This window comes from Schistocerca gregaria, chromosome 4 (genome assembly GCF_023897955.1).
Source record: "Schistocerca gregaria isolate iqSchGreg1 chromosome 4, iqSchGreg1.2, whole genome shotgun sequence".
Taxonomy (NCBI): domain Eukaryota; kingdom Metazoa; phylum Arthropoda; class Insecta; order Orthoptera; family Acrididae; genus Schistocerca; species Schistocerca gregaria.
This window is the reverse complement of record NC_064923.1, coordinates 523716731-523730621: the sequence shown is the minus strand read 5'-3', so window position 1 is coordinate 523730621 and position 13891 is coordinate 523716731. Positions and strand designations below refer to the sequence as shown.

The window sequence follows — 13891 nt, the reverse complement described above, 5'->3', positions numbered from 1 at the left end:
AAGTTAATCGTCGTGTAATTTGTCCTGTGTGTCAAGAGGACATCTTTTACGATCATAGCTCACTACCACTACCTTTCTCACAACGAGGCAAGGGATCGTTTCACCTTGTATAGAAACAGTTCCGGTGACAGTGCCGGTGATTGTGTTAAGCGAGTTAGAAAAATCATGTCAAATCTATAGTCAGGAGGCCAAGGTCATGGAATACGTTCTGCTGCGTGTCGCACCACCTTTCGCCCAGTATGGTGCAACAACTTGACGTGATATGGACAAGTCGTTGGAAGTCCCCTACAGAAATATTAATCCATGCTGCCTCTGTAACTGTCCATCATTGCTGTACGATTGGCGATGCAGGATTTTGTGCACGACAGTCCTTTAGATTATGTCCCAAAAACGTGGGATGGGATTGACTTTGGCCGATCGTTCGCTCTAGTTGTCCAGTATATTTTTCAAACCAAATGCGAACGACTGTGGCTTGGTGACATGGCACATTGTCATCCCACCATTGTTTGGGAAAGTGAAGTACATGAATGACTGCAGATGGTCTCTTAAGGAGAAGATCATAGCCATTTCTGGTCAATGATCAGTTCAGTTGAACCACAGGACCCAGTCCACTCTATATAAACACAGCCAACACCATTATGGAATCGCCATCAGACTGCATAGTGCCTTACTGGCAACTCGACTCATATCTTCGTCGGATCAAAGCCACACTCTAAATCTACCAACAGCTCTTTTTTTGTCATCAACCTTCTGACTGGCATGATGCGGTCTACCACAATTTCCTCTTCTGTGCCAACCTTTTCATCTCAGAGTAGCACCTCCAACCACCGTACTCAATTATTTGCTGAATGTATTCCGATATGTGTCTTCTTGTACAGCTTTCGTCGTCTACAGCTCCCACTAGTATTATGGAAGTAATTTCCTGATGTCTTAACAGATGTCCTATCATCCCGTTCCTTCTCTTTGTCGGTGTTTTTCGCATATTCCTTTCCTCCCTGATTCTGCGCGGAATCTCCTCATTTCTTACCTTATCAGTCCACCTAATTTTCATCATTCGTTTGTAGCACATCTCAAAGGCTTCGATTCACTTTTGTTCCGGTTTTCTCACAGTCCATGTTTCACTACCATACAGTGCTGTGCTCCAACGTACATTCTCAGATACTTCTTCCTCAATATAAGGCCTATGTTTGATACTAGTAGATTTCTCTTGACCAGGATTGCCCTTTTTCCAGTTCTAGTCTGCTTTTGTTAGCCTTCTTTCTCCGTCCGTCATTGGTTACTTTGCTGCCTAGTTAGCAGAATTCCTTAACTTCATCTACGTCGTGACCATCAATCCTAATATTAAGTTTATCGCTGTTATCATTTCTGCCACTTTTCATTACTTTCGTCTTCGGTTTACACTCAGTCGGTGTCATTAGACTTTTCAGCCCATTCAGAAGGTCACGTAATTCCTTCCGGTTTTCACTCCGGATAACAACTTCATCGGCGAATCATATACTTGACATCCTTTCACCTTAAATTTTTGAAGTTGGGCTCTTCCTACTGAAATCATATGATCAGATCACGATTTTACAGTCGTCTGGGGTCGAACCGTTGTGATCACGAGGCAAGAAGAGGCGCTGCAGGTGAGGTCGTCCTCTGTCATAGCCCATCAACGCTAAATTTCGCCGCTCAGTCTTAGCGGATGCATTCGTCGTACGTGCCACATTCATTTCTGCGAATACAACACGCGGTGTTGCTTGTCTGTTAGCACGGACTACTGTACAAACGCTGCTGCTCTCGGTCATTAACTGAAGGGCGACCGTCAATTCGTTGCCCGTTTGAAAGACAAAGCCTGAAATGTGATGTTCTCGGCATACACTTGATACTGTGGATCTCGGAATATCGAATTCCCTAATGATTTCCGAAATGGAATGTCCCACGCGTCTTGCTCCACGTACTACTGCACGTTCAAAGTCCGTTAATGCCCGACGTGCGGTCATAATCACGTCTGACACCTTTTCACATTAATCACCTGAGTACAAATGACACGTCCGCCAATGCACTGCCCATTTACAGGGTGTCCGAAAAGTCTTTCTCTGATTAGATAGATTGATAACTCAGGCTAGAAGTAATATACAAATATGAAACCGGTGTCTAATTGTTTCAAAACTATCATTGGTTTTTTCACACATCAGTATACTTCCACATGAGCTCCCTTGGTAGCACGTAGCACATCTAGGCGACATTCAATTTCCGTCTACACATTAGCCAACATCACTGGAGGGATCAATTCAACGACTGTGGTTATCCGTTGCAGCAGGGTTCAAGGTCTGGTACACGTGTTCCGTAGACCTCGTCCTTGACATAACCCCATAAAACGAAGCCTAATGGGGTTATGTCAGGACAGCGTGGAGGCCAAACCGTTGGCCCACCACGACCAATCCATCGCCTAGGAAAGGTCATATCGAGATAGCCACCCTAATGAGGTGGTGCACCGTCTTGCTGACACAAGGCATCGGGGTGATATTGAAGCAGCTGAGGAACAGCATACATTTGCAACATGTACACATACACATGTGAAGGTAGCCTCAGCGAAGAAGAATAGCCCGATAATTCAATCGTGCAATAGCGCGCACCAAACATTCACCTTTGGACTGCCTCTGGTGCACTCCATGTCCTCGCCAGGGGGTTGTGACCCCCAAATGCGCACATTATGGCGATTCATTACTCCACTGACAAAAAAGGTCGCTTCGTTGGAAAAGACAATTCCTCTGAGATAACCATCATCGTCCTCAATACGTGACAGCATTTCGACCGCAAAGTCATATCGACGTGTACTGTCATTCGGCAACAAGGCCTGAGCGATTTGCACTTTGTAAGCACGAAACAATAAACGTTTGTGTAAAATGTCATGGAGAGAGCTTTTTGGCATCTGTAATTCACGTGAGGCCCTGCACACCGATTTCTTCGGACTTCGCAGGAAAGACTGCCTTACAGCTTCCACCCTGTCTGCTGAGGTTCTTGGTCGACCAGACCTCGGAAGGTCAGCAACCCTGTGTTCTTGAACTTCTCATACCAGGCTCTTGCTCTTAACATCAGGTGGATTCCTTCCAAATGCTGTCTGGAAGTGTATCTGCACTGTGGTTGGTGATCGTGTCTCATGGTACTACAGGACACACGGTGCCTTCTCCTGATTGGTTAACATGGCTTCTTGGGCACTGCACCTCATCCACTACTTACGTACTGCGATCCTAAAACAGAAAAACAACTTTGATAGTTGTAAACAATTCGACACGAGTTTCATAGTTGTATCTTACTTCTAGCCTGAGTTATCAATTTACATAATCAGGGAAAGTCTTTTCGGACACCCTGTATAACTTGTGCACGCGATACAACCCAAATCTGTATATGTGAATATCACTAGCCCTTGAGTTTTGTTATCTCAGTGTAAATCTAGATAGTCGGAGGGGAATTCGAGCCCCCTTCAGTCACATTACGAGTTGGCTGTATGACGACTGCACCACTTCGCTACAATCTGCAGGGTGAACGTCGTCGTTTCGGTGCCTAACACCGTCACTGCGTTTTGGCGCGGTCCATTTGTTGGGGGGCGCTAAGGAGGTCGGGTGGGCGGTGTAGTGGCAGCGGTAGCAGCAGGTTCCCGCCGCTGTTGATATGTTTGGTGGCGTGACGCGGCCGTATCGACAAGCCGGCGGCGCGGCGCGGCGCGGCGGTCAGTGTTTGCGCCGTCCCTCTGGCAACGCGGCGCCGCGCCGGCTTTTATAATGCATGCCGCGGCCGGCCGCCGCACACTCGCTGCGAGTCCCACGCGGCCGCCTCGCCTTCCGCTTTGGTCCGTATATAGATAGCGCGCCGCCATTGATGCACTCTGCCTGAGTGCAGCTTTCTGACCGTGTCGCTCTCTGGTGCCCGCCCGTGAAGGCACGACGTGACTCCCCCATTCTGCTGGCTGGGACCTACACGCCCACTGCGTCACGAAGTGGATACCTGTAATTTATTCCGCTCTCTCACCGTCTCGTACTGGACGAACCTTCTCGCAGAAATAAACATCTTGAGTTTTTACAATTCTCTCATTGTCGTTTTTGTTCCTCAGAAGACAAAAGATATCCGTCGAAATTTGTTGTGCAATATACTGCTTTGTAGCCACAGAAACGTGTGATCGAACCTGGTAAGCACATCAACACCTGATCTCTATCTATACCGTCACTGTGGCTCGTAAAGCTACTGGGATAAACATCAGAAATATTTCCTCCAACTCGCTTACTTTGGTGAAAATGGTCTCTTCCGTGTGTGTTACTACACCGACGTATTCGAAGAAGCTGATCGCAGAACCCATCTCATGGTGAACATACTACACACAGCAGACTTGGGAAGAGGTCCGCACCGAGACCGATACCGCTTATTATTCTGCTCGTTGGAAGAGGAAGGCTGTATCCACCCGCTAACAGCTTTTAGACAGCTAAAGACAGAAGCATCTGGCGACAATGTGCACACCACTTTGCGGAGACAGTGAGGATGCTGAAGCGCCATCTGGTGAGTGAAACAGACGCACTGCATATCCGTTTTAATGAGGTTTTCATTAGCACATTGCATCGTGTACCGTTACCTACACCTTCCAGGCATTTATTGAAGTCGGCGTCCGACGCGATCGATAAACTACATTGTTTGCTTTCTATGTGAGAAGTGTTCGATATTATGGACATGGGTCTCGAGTTATTTTCTCATTGGGCACAAAGGCTATTTTAATTTTACTTTTACACTCAGTTCTCTTGTTTTTACTTTATTTGAAATTGCTTTCGATGCTTTTTATGTCTGCACCTTAGGACACCTAGGCACAATTATCAGAACAATGTACATCCGTAAAAATATGCTGTCGTTGCACCACAGCATCCACTAATGTGGTAAATGTAAGAGCATACAGGCTCATTTGTGCCTAACGTCCAGACGAAACCGCAAAGGCTTACAAATAGATTGCAAATAAAGTAATTAAAAAATACAGCTGAGTGGAAATTGTTTATGAAAGTAGCCTTAGCCCTCCATAAAAAAATAAGGTAGAAATTACGCGAAACACTCATACTCCTAATGTGAAGACCATAACGCTTGCATAGTCGTCTTGTAGTGTATTATCCTTCTCATAGTACTTCTTAAAACAAAGATCTCTTGTGGTCAGTTATATAATAATAAGATTAATAAAACAATAAAAATAAGGTATTCTTACACAATTATTGGCTATCGCTTGAGCATCACCTGTGAGGGCAGTTGATTGGAAATTATTTCACTGAACACCTTTTTATAACTGATGAGTACGTTGTTGCAGCTATGCATCGGTGCCTAATTGGCAAATCACCGAGACCTTAAATTCGTAATGTCTTTGAATTTCCCCGAACTTGAGTTATTCATTATATAGTCCAGTAGGTTCAACCTGGTCCCTGCCTAACAATGACGGGCGGTAGAGGTATTAAAACCATTTTCATAAGGTTCTTATAAAAATTGGCATAAAGTATTTGGTAAGTAACTATTGTTATAAGCTTTAAGTTACTGTAATTCTGCTGTATAATTTTCGTGAAGTTACTTCTCCACTTTATAACTTATTAGTACTGTGGAGCCGATGGGCGGATAGAAAATTTCGCTGCTGACAACGATAAAAAAGTGGATTGTAGGTAACGAACGTTGACAATCCCTGATCTAGTCGAATTCCTCTGATCCGGTACAACGTTTACGTAACAATGACATTTAAATAGTATCTCATTTCAGAGAAGGTTAATTACAGTCTTCTGTAAGGAAGTCTACGTGTTCCAAAGTTCTGTAAAACTGTGAAATAAAGTCTTCATTCAGAACCGAAAAAGTTACTACTCTAGCTTTGTTGATCAAGTGACTGAAAGTGAGATCTGCAGATAATGGGAAAAATTCATGGACATAAGTTTCGTAATTAATTTTTCGGTGATTTACTTGGTCCGGATACGGATTGCCAGGAGTTTATTAATACTAGACCACTTTATTTTCCAGATACACTCCTGGAAATTGAAATAAGAAAACCGTGAATTCATTGACCCAGGAAGGGGAAACTTTATTGACACATTCCTGGGGTCAGATACATCACATGATCACACTGACAGAACCACAGGCACATAGACACAGGCAACAGAGCATGAACAATGTCGACACTAGTACAGTGTATATCCACCTTTCGCAGCAATGCAGGCTGCTATTCTCCCATGGAGACGATCGTAGAGATGCTGAATGTAGTCCTGTGGAACGGCTTGCCATGCCATTTCCACCTGGCGCCTCAGTTGGACCAGCGTTCGTGCTGGACGTGCAAACCGCGTGAGACGACGCTTCATCCAGTCCCAAACATGCTCAATGGGGGGCAGATCCGGAGATCTTGCTGGCCAGTGTAGTTGACTTACACCTTCTAGAGCACGTTGGGCGGCACAGGATACATGCGGACGTGCATTGTCCTGTTGGAACAGCAAGTTCCCTTGCCGGTCTAGGAATGGTAGAACGATGGGTTTGATGACGGTTTGGATGTACCGTGCACTATTCAGTGTCCCCTCGACGATCACCAGAGGTGTACGGCCAGTGTAGGAGATCGCTCCCCACACTATGATGCCGGGTGTTGGCCCTGTGTGCCTCGGTCGTATGCAGTCCTGATTGTGGCGCTCACCTGCACGGCGCCAAACACGCATACGACCATCATTGGCACCAAGGCAGAAGCGACTCTCATCGCTGAAGACGACACGTCTCCATTCGTCCCTCCATTCACGCCTGTCGCGACACCACTGGAGGCGGGCTGCACGATGTTGGGGCGTGAGCGGAAGACGGCCTAACGGTGTGCGCGACCGTAGCCCAGCTTCATGGAGACGGTTGCGAATGGTCCTCGCCGATACCCCAGGAGCAACAGTGTCCCTAATTTGCTGGGAAGTGGCGGTGCGGTCCCCTACGGCACTGCGTAGGATCCTACGGTCTTGGCGTGCATCCGTGAGTCGCTGCGGTCCGGTCCCAGGTCGACGGGCACGTGCACCTTCCGCCGACAACTGGCGACAACATCGATGTACTGTGGAGACCTCACGCCTCACGTGTTGAGCAATTCGGCGGTACGTCCACCCGGCCTCCCGCATGCCCACTATACGCCCTCGCTCAAAGTCCGTCAACTGCACATACGGTTCACGTCCACGCTGTCGCGGCATGCTACCAGTGTTAAAGACTGCGATGGAGCTCCGTATGCCACGGATAACTGGCTGACAGTGACGGCGGCGGTGCACAAATGCTGCGCAGCTAGCGCCATTCGACGGCCAACACCGCAGTTCCTGGTGTGTGCGCTGTGCCGTGCGTGTGATCATTGCTTGTACAGCCCTCTCGCAGAGTCCGGAGCGTGTATGGTGGGTCTGACACACCGGTGTCAATGTGTTCTTTTTTCCATTTCCAGGAGTGTATTAACCGCGAACACTGCTGACAGTGAATGACCTGCAACAATGGAAAAAAGAGTACTCAATATTGTAACAGTTGCTTGAGAGCCGATTTCTGTAGATTCCATAACGTAATTATACCAAAATACTTTTTTTTTCATTTTCAATTCAGTTGATCGTATCTTCCACATTAGCACTTTACGAGTTCCTGTTTCATTTCGGTATTTTTATTGAATATCCAGTGTATTGAAACAGTAAACGTTATGGTATCTACAACTTCTCTTTTGTTTCATTATGGTAATTAAGCAACCGCTTCTTCACTTTTGCCGTGATAACCTCGGCGTTGAGTGGCCGTAAGCTCCATTCTTCTTCAGTTTTTAGAGGCGGGCTCTGTGGCTGGACACTGGGGTTTCGCTCGGAGGCTGGCAGTTCAAATCATGGGAGTTCAGGATTTTTCATACCGTAATTGGTTCTGCGTCTGCCTCCCTAGCTGAGTGATCAACGCGGCTGACTTCCATGCGGAGGACCAGGCTTCGGTTCCCGATACTGTCAGGGTCATTTTCTTGGCCGGAGGACTGGTACGTGGTGAACTCAGCATGAGGCCAGCTAAGGAGCTACTCTACCAAACAGCAGCTGTCCCGAGGTCGCCTGCCGAGGTGGCCGAGCGGTTCTAGGCGCTACAGTCTGTAACCTCGCGACCGCTACGGTCGCAGGTTCAAATGCTGCTTCGGGCATGGATGTGTGTGATGTCTTTAGGTTACTTAGGCTTAAGTAGTTCTAAGTTCTAGGGGACTGATGACCTCAGAAGCTAAGTCCCATAGTGCTCAGAGACAGTTGAACAAGGTCGAAAAACGCGACAACGGCGGACAGAGCAGTATACTCACCTACAGTTGTGCTCTAGAAAAACTACGGTTCGGTAGTTTTGATTCACTACGTCAGTGACGTAAAGTTGTGTGACCGCCGGTAATATTGATAGCATAGGCAGGAAAAATAACATGAATGAACGTGTAAGACAGAGACAGGGAGCCGAGGACCTTAGTTGGTTGCGTAACTGCTGCACTTTTATGTAAGCAAAGCAATCACTTTTCATGCAAGTACAGTAACACGCACAATAATAAAAACAATTAGATTCTCGTCTGGGTTAGAGATTTACTGAGCTCGTGCACTGGTTTGTGTTGTCCTCATCATCATTTTACCATCATCAACATGCAAATCGCTCAATGTGGTGTCATCTGAAAAGATTTGCAACTCAGCGACCGAACTTCCCCAGGTGGGGACGCCTGGCCATCAACGCTTTAAGATTACTTTTCGACGAAGTAGTGAAGTGATATTTCACATACTTTTGTTTTGCAGAGTTTTTCATTTTAGATTTTTTTGATAAGGAAATGGCATTATCTAGCTTCAACTGATAAATCTGTTTCACGTTAAAAGTCAATAATTTTCGAATAGAACTTGAATTAAATATTGAAAATATCAATTTTGCCCTAAATACTGTGTACTTTAAGGGACAGACGGGAGGACAACTATGTGGAACAAGAATGTTCTGTAGGTTACCCAGCCCTTTATAATCCTCACTCAGTTCTAGACGGTTCACCGTTTCCGGTTTTTAAGGTAATCTAGTAAGACACTGATCGCAATCATAAAGAAAGTAATGGCTGTGAGTAACGCTCGACAGGTAAGCAACACACATAACGAACAGGTAAGACGGGTACGACATTAACAGAATAAACTCCGTTCCAATAGGCCTTGGAAGGCCCAGCGGTACAGATCGCCACCGTGTCGTACTCGCCTGACAGGTGTCACAGGACGTGGATATGGAGACTCGTGTGGTCAGCACACCACTCTCCCGGCTGTTGTGAATTTTTGCTACCGGAGCCGCGATTTTACAATCAAGTAGATCCTCTCTTGGCCCCATTGTCAATAACACTCTGCAGACCTGGACGGTTACCCATCCAACTGCTATCCAAGACCGAAAGTACTTAACTTCAGCGACCATTACAACAAGGGCAAAGGCTCAGCTGACCAAAGCTACTAGGAAAACTGCTTATTATACTTTATGCTAGCCTACGGTAGTTTTACAATTCTGTGGTCATCAAATGGCCGTCCATGACGCATCCAATTACACCACTAACTGAGGATGACACAGTGGTCGCCAGGGCGCGATTGGCCTGTCTACAGCCAGAATGTGGAACTTTACCTTACTTTATTTTATTTGATCAGCAATGAGACGTTGCGGTGTTCAATTTCTGATCATGAGAGTGAGTTGTAAAGTGGGAGGGGGGGGGGGGGGGGGGGTGATGAGTAGAAGTCTCTTTTCCAGTGCTCATAGATTGCCTGTTAGGTTTATTGTGATGAGAAGTTTGTTGGCGCCATTAATGCTATTCCTTAGGAGAGGCTTGTGTGATGGGAGCTATCGGCTTATTGATTATCGGTCACATTAGTCTTCATTAATCAGTGACGAAGAGAATACTTTATTTAACTGCACAAATATTCGTCTCTCATCTACACAAAACAGAAACACAGTAGACGTTGCATACTCTTGAACACCTCTGATTCCAACTGCCTGCCTGTAGTAGTCTCTGTACTGGCTCATCTATAAAAGTCTCAGTAAGGGTGGGCAGGTGGCAACGAGCTTTTTTTTCTGGCCTGGAAAGGGGGGAGGCGAGTCTTCTTAGAGGGAATCTTTGCAGCTTTACTCATGCATGTGTTAATGCCGCATCCCCCGCCCCCCTGCCTCTTGTGGTCACGCCACAGGAAATCTCGAAACAGGAGGGCTGAAAAAGAATGAGCATCCATTGCTGATTCAGGTCACATTAAAATTTCGTCTAATTTCCAACCTGTACAAGAAAGGAACAGTTGCTGTCGCACTGCACTCCGAAGGAATGTAATCGCATTCGGTGGGTATGCAGCCTCACAACTTCCTTACAGAAGGATTGAAATGTACAGGGGTGTCAGCCAGTGACCAAGATTATCAAGAACGTTGCCTTGTTGCTCATCGCAAGTTATCGTTTTCGACACGAACTGTGTAAGACAACGCCCCAAGGAAACAGGTCGTTTCATTGACGCCCTTTACGCCGTTCTCTGAGACCTTCTCGCGTCGATTCTGAGTGCGATGTTTCTGACATATTTTCCTCGGCCACCCATAACAAAACCGAGTGATTTCAGCGCTGCGCTTCATGGCTCTGACCATCGGAAAGACATCACAACAAGGAGTGAAATGTCGTAAGAGACACTGTGAAGTAATACGCGTAATACGTCTACAGTATAGATGGACAAACTCGTTCATCCATGGGAACTAGTTCGCTGGTGATCGCTCTTTTTTGGGAACCGTTCATTTTTACTCGTTCACGGTTCACTTGTACTTGGCATGCAGTTCTTACGAAAATTTGGAAGTTAGTAGCATAGGCGATTGAAGATGGAAGGCGCCAAGAGGGGGCACTTCCCTCCCCTCTGGAGTACAGAGTTTTTATTCATAACAGAATTCTCACACATTTGTAGTTTTCGTCATTCTGCAAAACCTCTCGTTTAGCCAACTGTTGCGTTATGTGGCTGATTGCAGTGAAATAATATAAGGTGGTGCACGAAAAACCGGCTCCGAGTATAGACTGCTCACCAGTTACGCAAGGTTTGTTGACTGATACGAGCAGAATAGATAAACTTGTAATAATTAGGCTGTTAAGAAATAAAAAATAAGCTAATGCAAACAACAACTGCGAAACGATAGATGGCAATTGGTAGGGGACAATGAGCAGTCTAGTACTCGAGTCCGATTTTTCGTGCGTCATCCTGTACCACTGAAATAATATTGGAGAAGTTTTCATATTCTTTGTACAAAATGTGACACCAGACACTCGATTATGGAACGCGGGCTTGATTCGGTTGTAAGTCGGTCTGCCTTCTATAACAATGAACATGCACTTTTACCTTGAATCAAAACAAGACGGAAAATAGCCACCCATGTGCGCCGTGCCTACATCCTTTGCATGTGCAATAACAAAAAAATCTTGTCTTTCTACAAGTATTTCTTCTGCTGTTTATAGAAATAGTGAAGTAAGCTGATATGCCGTTTTGTTACCTGAAAAGATATATGTATTACATGCCACGTAATTTTAAGTAATTTACATAATTATAAAATAAATTTCAACTACTGCTCATGGGCGCTGAATAAAATACGAAAAGAACCAGAATTTCAGAGTTCAAAAAAGTTTTAAAACAGGTCTAGAATGGTCGTGCACAGCGAACGAAACGAAAAACTCTGTACTAATCTGTCTATGAGCAGTCGGCAGTGGAACTGCGACGGGTGGCCACGCGAGGAAGAACGATTCCGGCCGACCGAGACAGATGGGAACGGGACCGAGGCTGTAACGAGAGCGGCCGACGTGCCGTTGCGGGAACGAGACTGGCTGTTTCCTGCTCCCGGGAACTATAAATAGAAAGCCGTGACCGAAGTGAACTATGAAAGACCGTTCCTTAGAATTCGTTCATCGCTCGTTCCGTTCATCTTGATGAACCGTTCCTTTGGAACCATAAGTTTGCGAACGACCCATCTCTAGTCTACAGTTGCGTTGGGCACCATTGCGGTGAAACTCGTTGCCGATGTGGTATCATTAACCCACCATGCCCGCAATTCGTGGTCTAGTGGTTGGAATTGCTACCTCTGGATCACGAGGTCCCGTCTTCGATTCCCGGCCGCGTTGGGGATTTTCTCTGCCCGAGGACTGGGTGTTTGTGTTGTCCTCGTCATTTCATCATCATCATCATCATTCTTGACATTGGCTAGAATTGATTGGGTAAGAAAACCGGACTGTGTAAAAATTGGGACTTTGTACGGGCGCTGATGACCGTGCAGTTGAGCGCCTCACAAACCAAACATCAAACATCATCAACCCACCATACACGTCACGTTAACTTCTGAATCTGGCCTTTTTTCCGCGTATGTCGACACCTTGCTTTTGATGCGTCTTCCAGCTCGAGGTTAACGTTGCTTTTCCGACGTTACAGAGGTAGGCTTCGGCCAAAGTTCAAACTTCTGAGTCGCAATGGAAGACAGTTATGAATTTTCGGAAAATTTATCACTTCATTCTGTTGCGCAGTGTAGAAATCCTCTCTGATAGAACCGTAGCGGGCTGCAATTTGAAATTTACAAATTTTCCTTAACGATCAGTATTTTGCTTCCTGAATTGTTTCTCTTTTTTTTTCTCTGTAAGAAACAAAGTTCTCAATTTCAGGTTTCTTTCCGAGTCACTCCTCTATCAAGATGTAGGTATTATGCAAATGTTTGCCATGTTTTCATTTTGCCCCAATAAATTTTTATACTCTTATTGCTTACTTAATATTTCCCTTTCTTTCATCCATAAAAGCTACATAATCATTGTGTCTCTTGTTAGCGGTAATAACAACTTTAAATCTTCTTCTGTTCACAGAAGGCTTGTGTCAAAATTGGTGTTTGCATGTACTGAAAGTGAGGTAGCAATTCAGCCTGAGACCTTCCAAAAATACCAGTCCTTATCGATCTTAATTATGTACCATTATAGCTTGTCGAAACTTACCTACTGTACATGCTTGATCCCCAAACTTTGTGATCAGTATCTGCATCCACACTTTGCAAAAGAGTGCCGCAGAGGATGAGACGTAAAACGCCTTTTTCAACTGTCTGTCATTTAAGATTTTTGAAATTTTATGTGACGCTTTCACTTTATATATTATAATTTTAAAATGTATATATATGACATGAGCGACTGTAGCTGTGATAATCATGTATTCAAAAGCTGTTGTGTTTATACAGTTGGTGAACTCCACAACTTTCTCTGCATTAAGAGTTATTTGCCCACCTTTACACCGGGATGATATATTACCACGATCTAACTGGATAATACCAACATTCCACCCTATAAAATTTGATCCGCGAAAAGTCAGAGACTGTTAGCAATAACCTCCGTTAAGTCATTAACGTATAATGTGAATAGTAATGTCCTATTACACTTCCCTAGTTCGGACCTTCTATTGCTTACAATAACTATATTAGTTAGTGTGTCTTGTGCGAACAAAACAAGATGAACTTCACAAGGTCGGTTTATTTTCAGAATCCGTATTGATTAGAACAAAAGAAATCATTTTGTTCCGCGTATATCGTTATATCTGAAAGGGAACGTGTTTCACAATTCAGCATAGATGATATCTATGCGAGTTAGTGTTGCCGACTGTTCCACAGTGTGTGTTACCTGTTCCGATCACAGGAGACTGTTTTCAGCTCAAAGGATATTTGGTTAATTCTGATAATGGCTGAAGCTAATGTACAGGTAAATCATGTCTAGGGCGTGACAAAGATTCCATCTACGCTGAAAACATGCCGATACTTAACGATTAAGGGTTCTCTTCACGCCTTAGTTCTAATTACTATGTCCCAGATTTTTGCAGCAGTGCTGGAAATGAATGAATATTTTCAACAGTTTTTGATATTTACTTATGACGTAACATTTGACGAC

General features: G+C 45.0%; 1 protein-coding gene across 1 annotated transcript in view; it reads left to right on the top strand.

Moving 5' to 3' along the window:
- The first annotated feature begins 3760 nt into the window (after window positions 1-3760).
- LOC126268031 (uncharacterized) overlaps window positions 3761-13891 on the top strand; it is a 460342-nt gene continuing 450211 nt past the window's right edge. Inside the window, exon 1 of the mRNA XM_049973453.1 lies at window positions 3761-4533. Within this exon, the coding sequence (XP_049829410.1) occupies window positions 4485-4533 (49 nt within the window). The 5' untranslated portion in view covers window positions 3761-4484. The remainder of the gene's footprint in view (window positions 4534-13891) is intronic.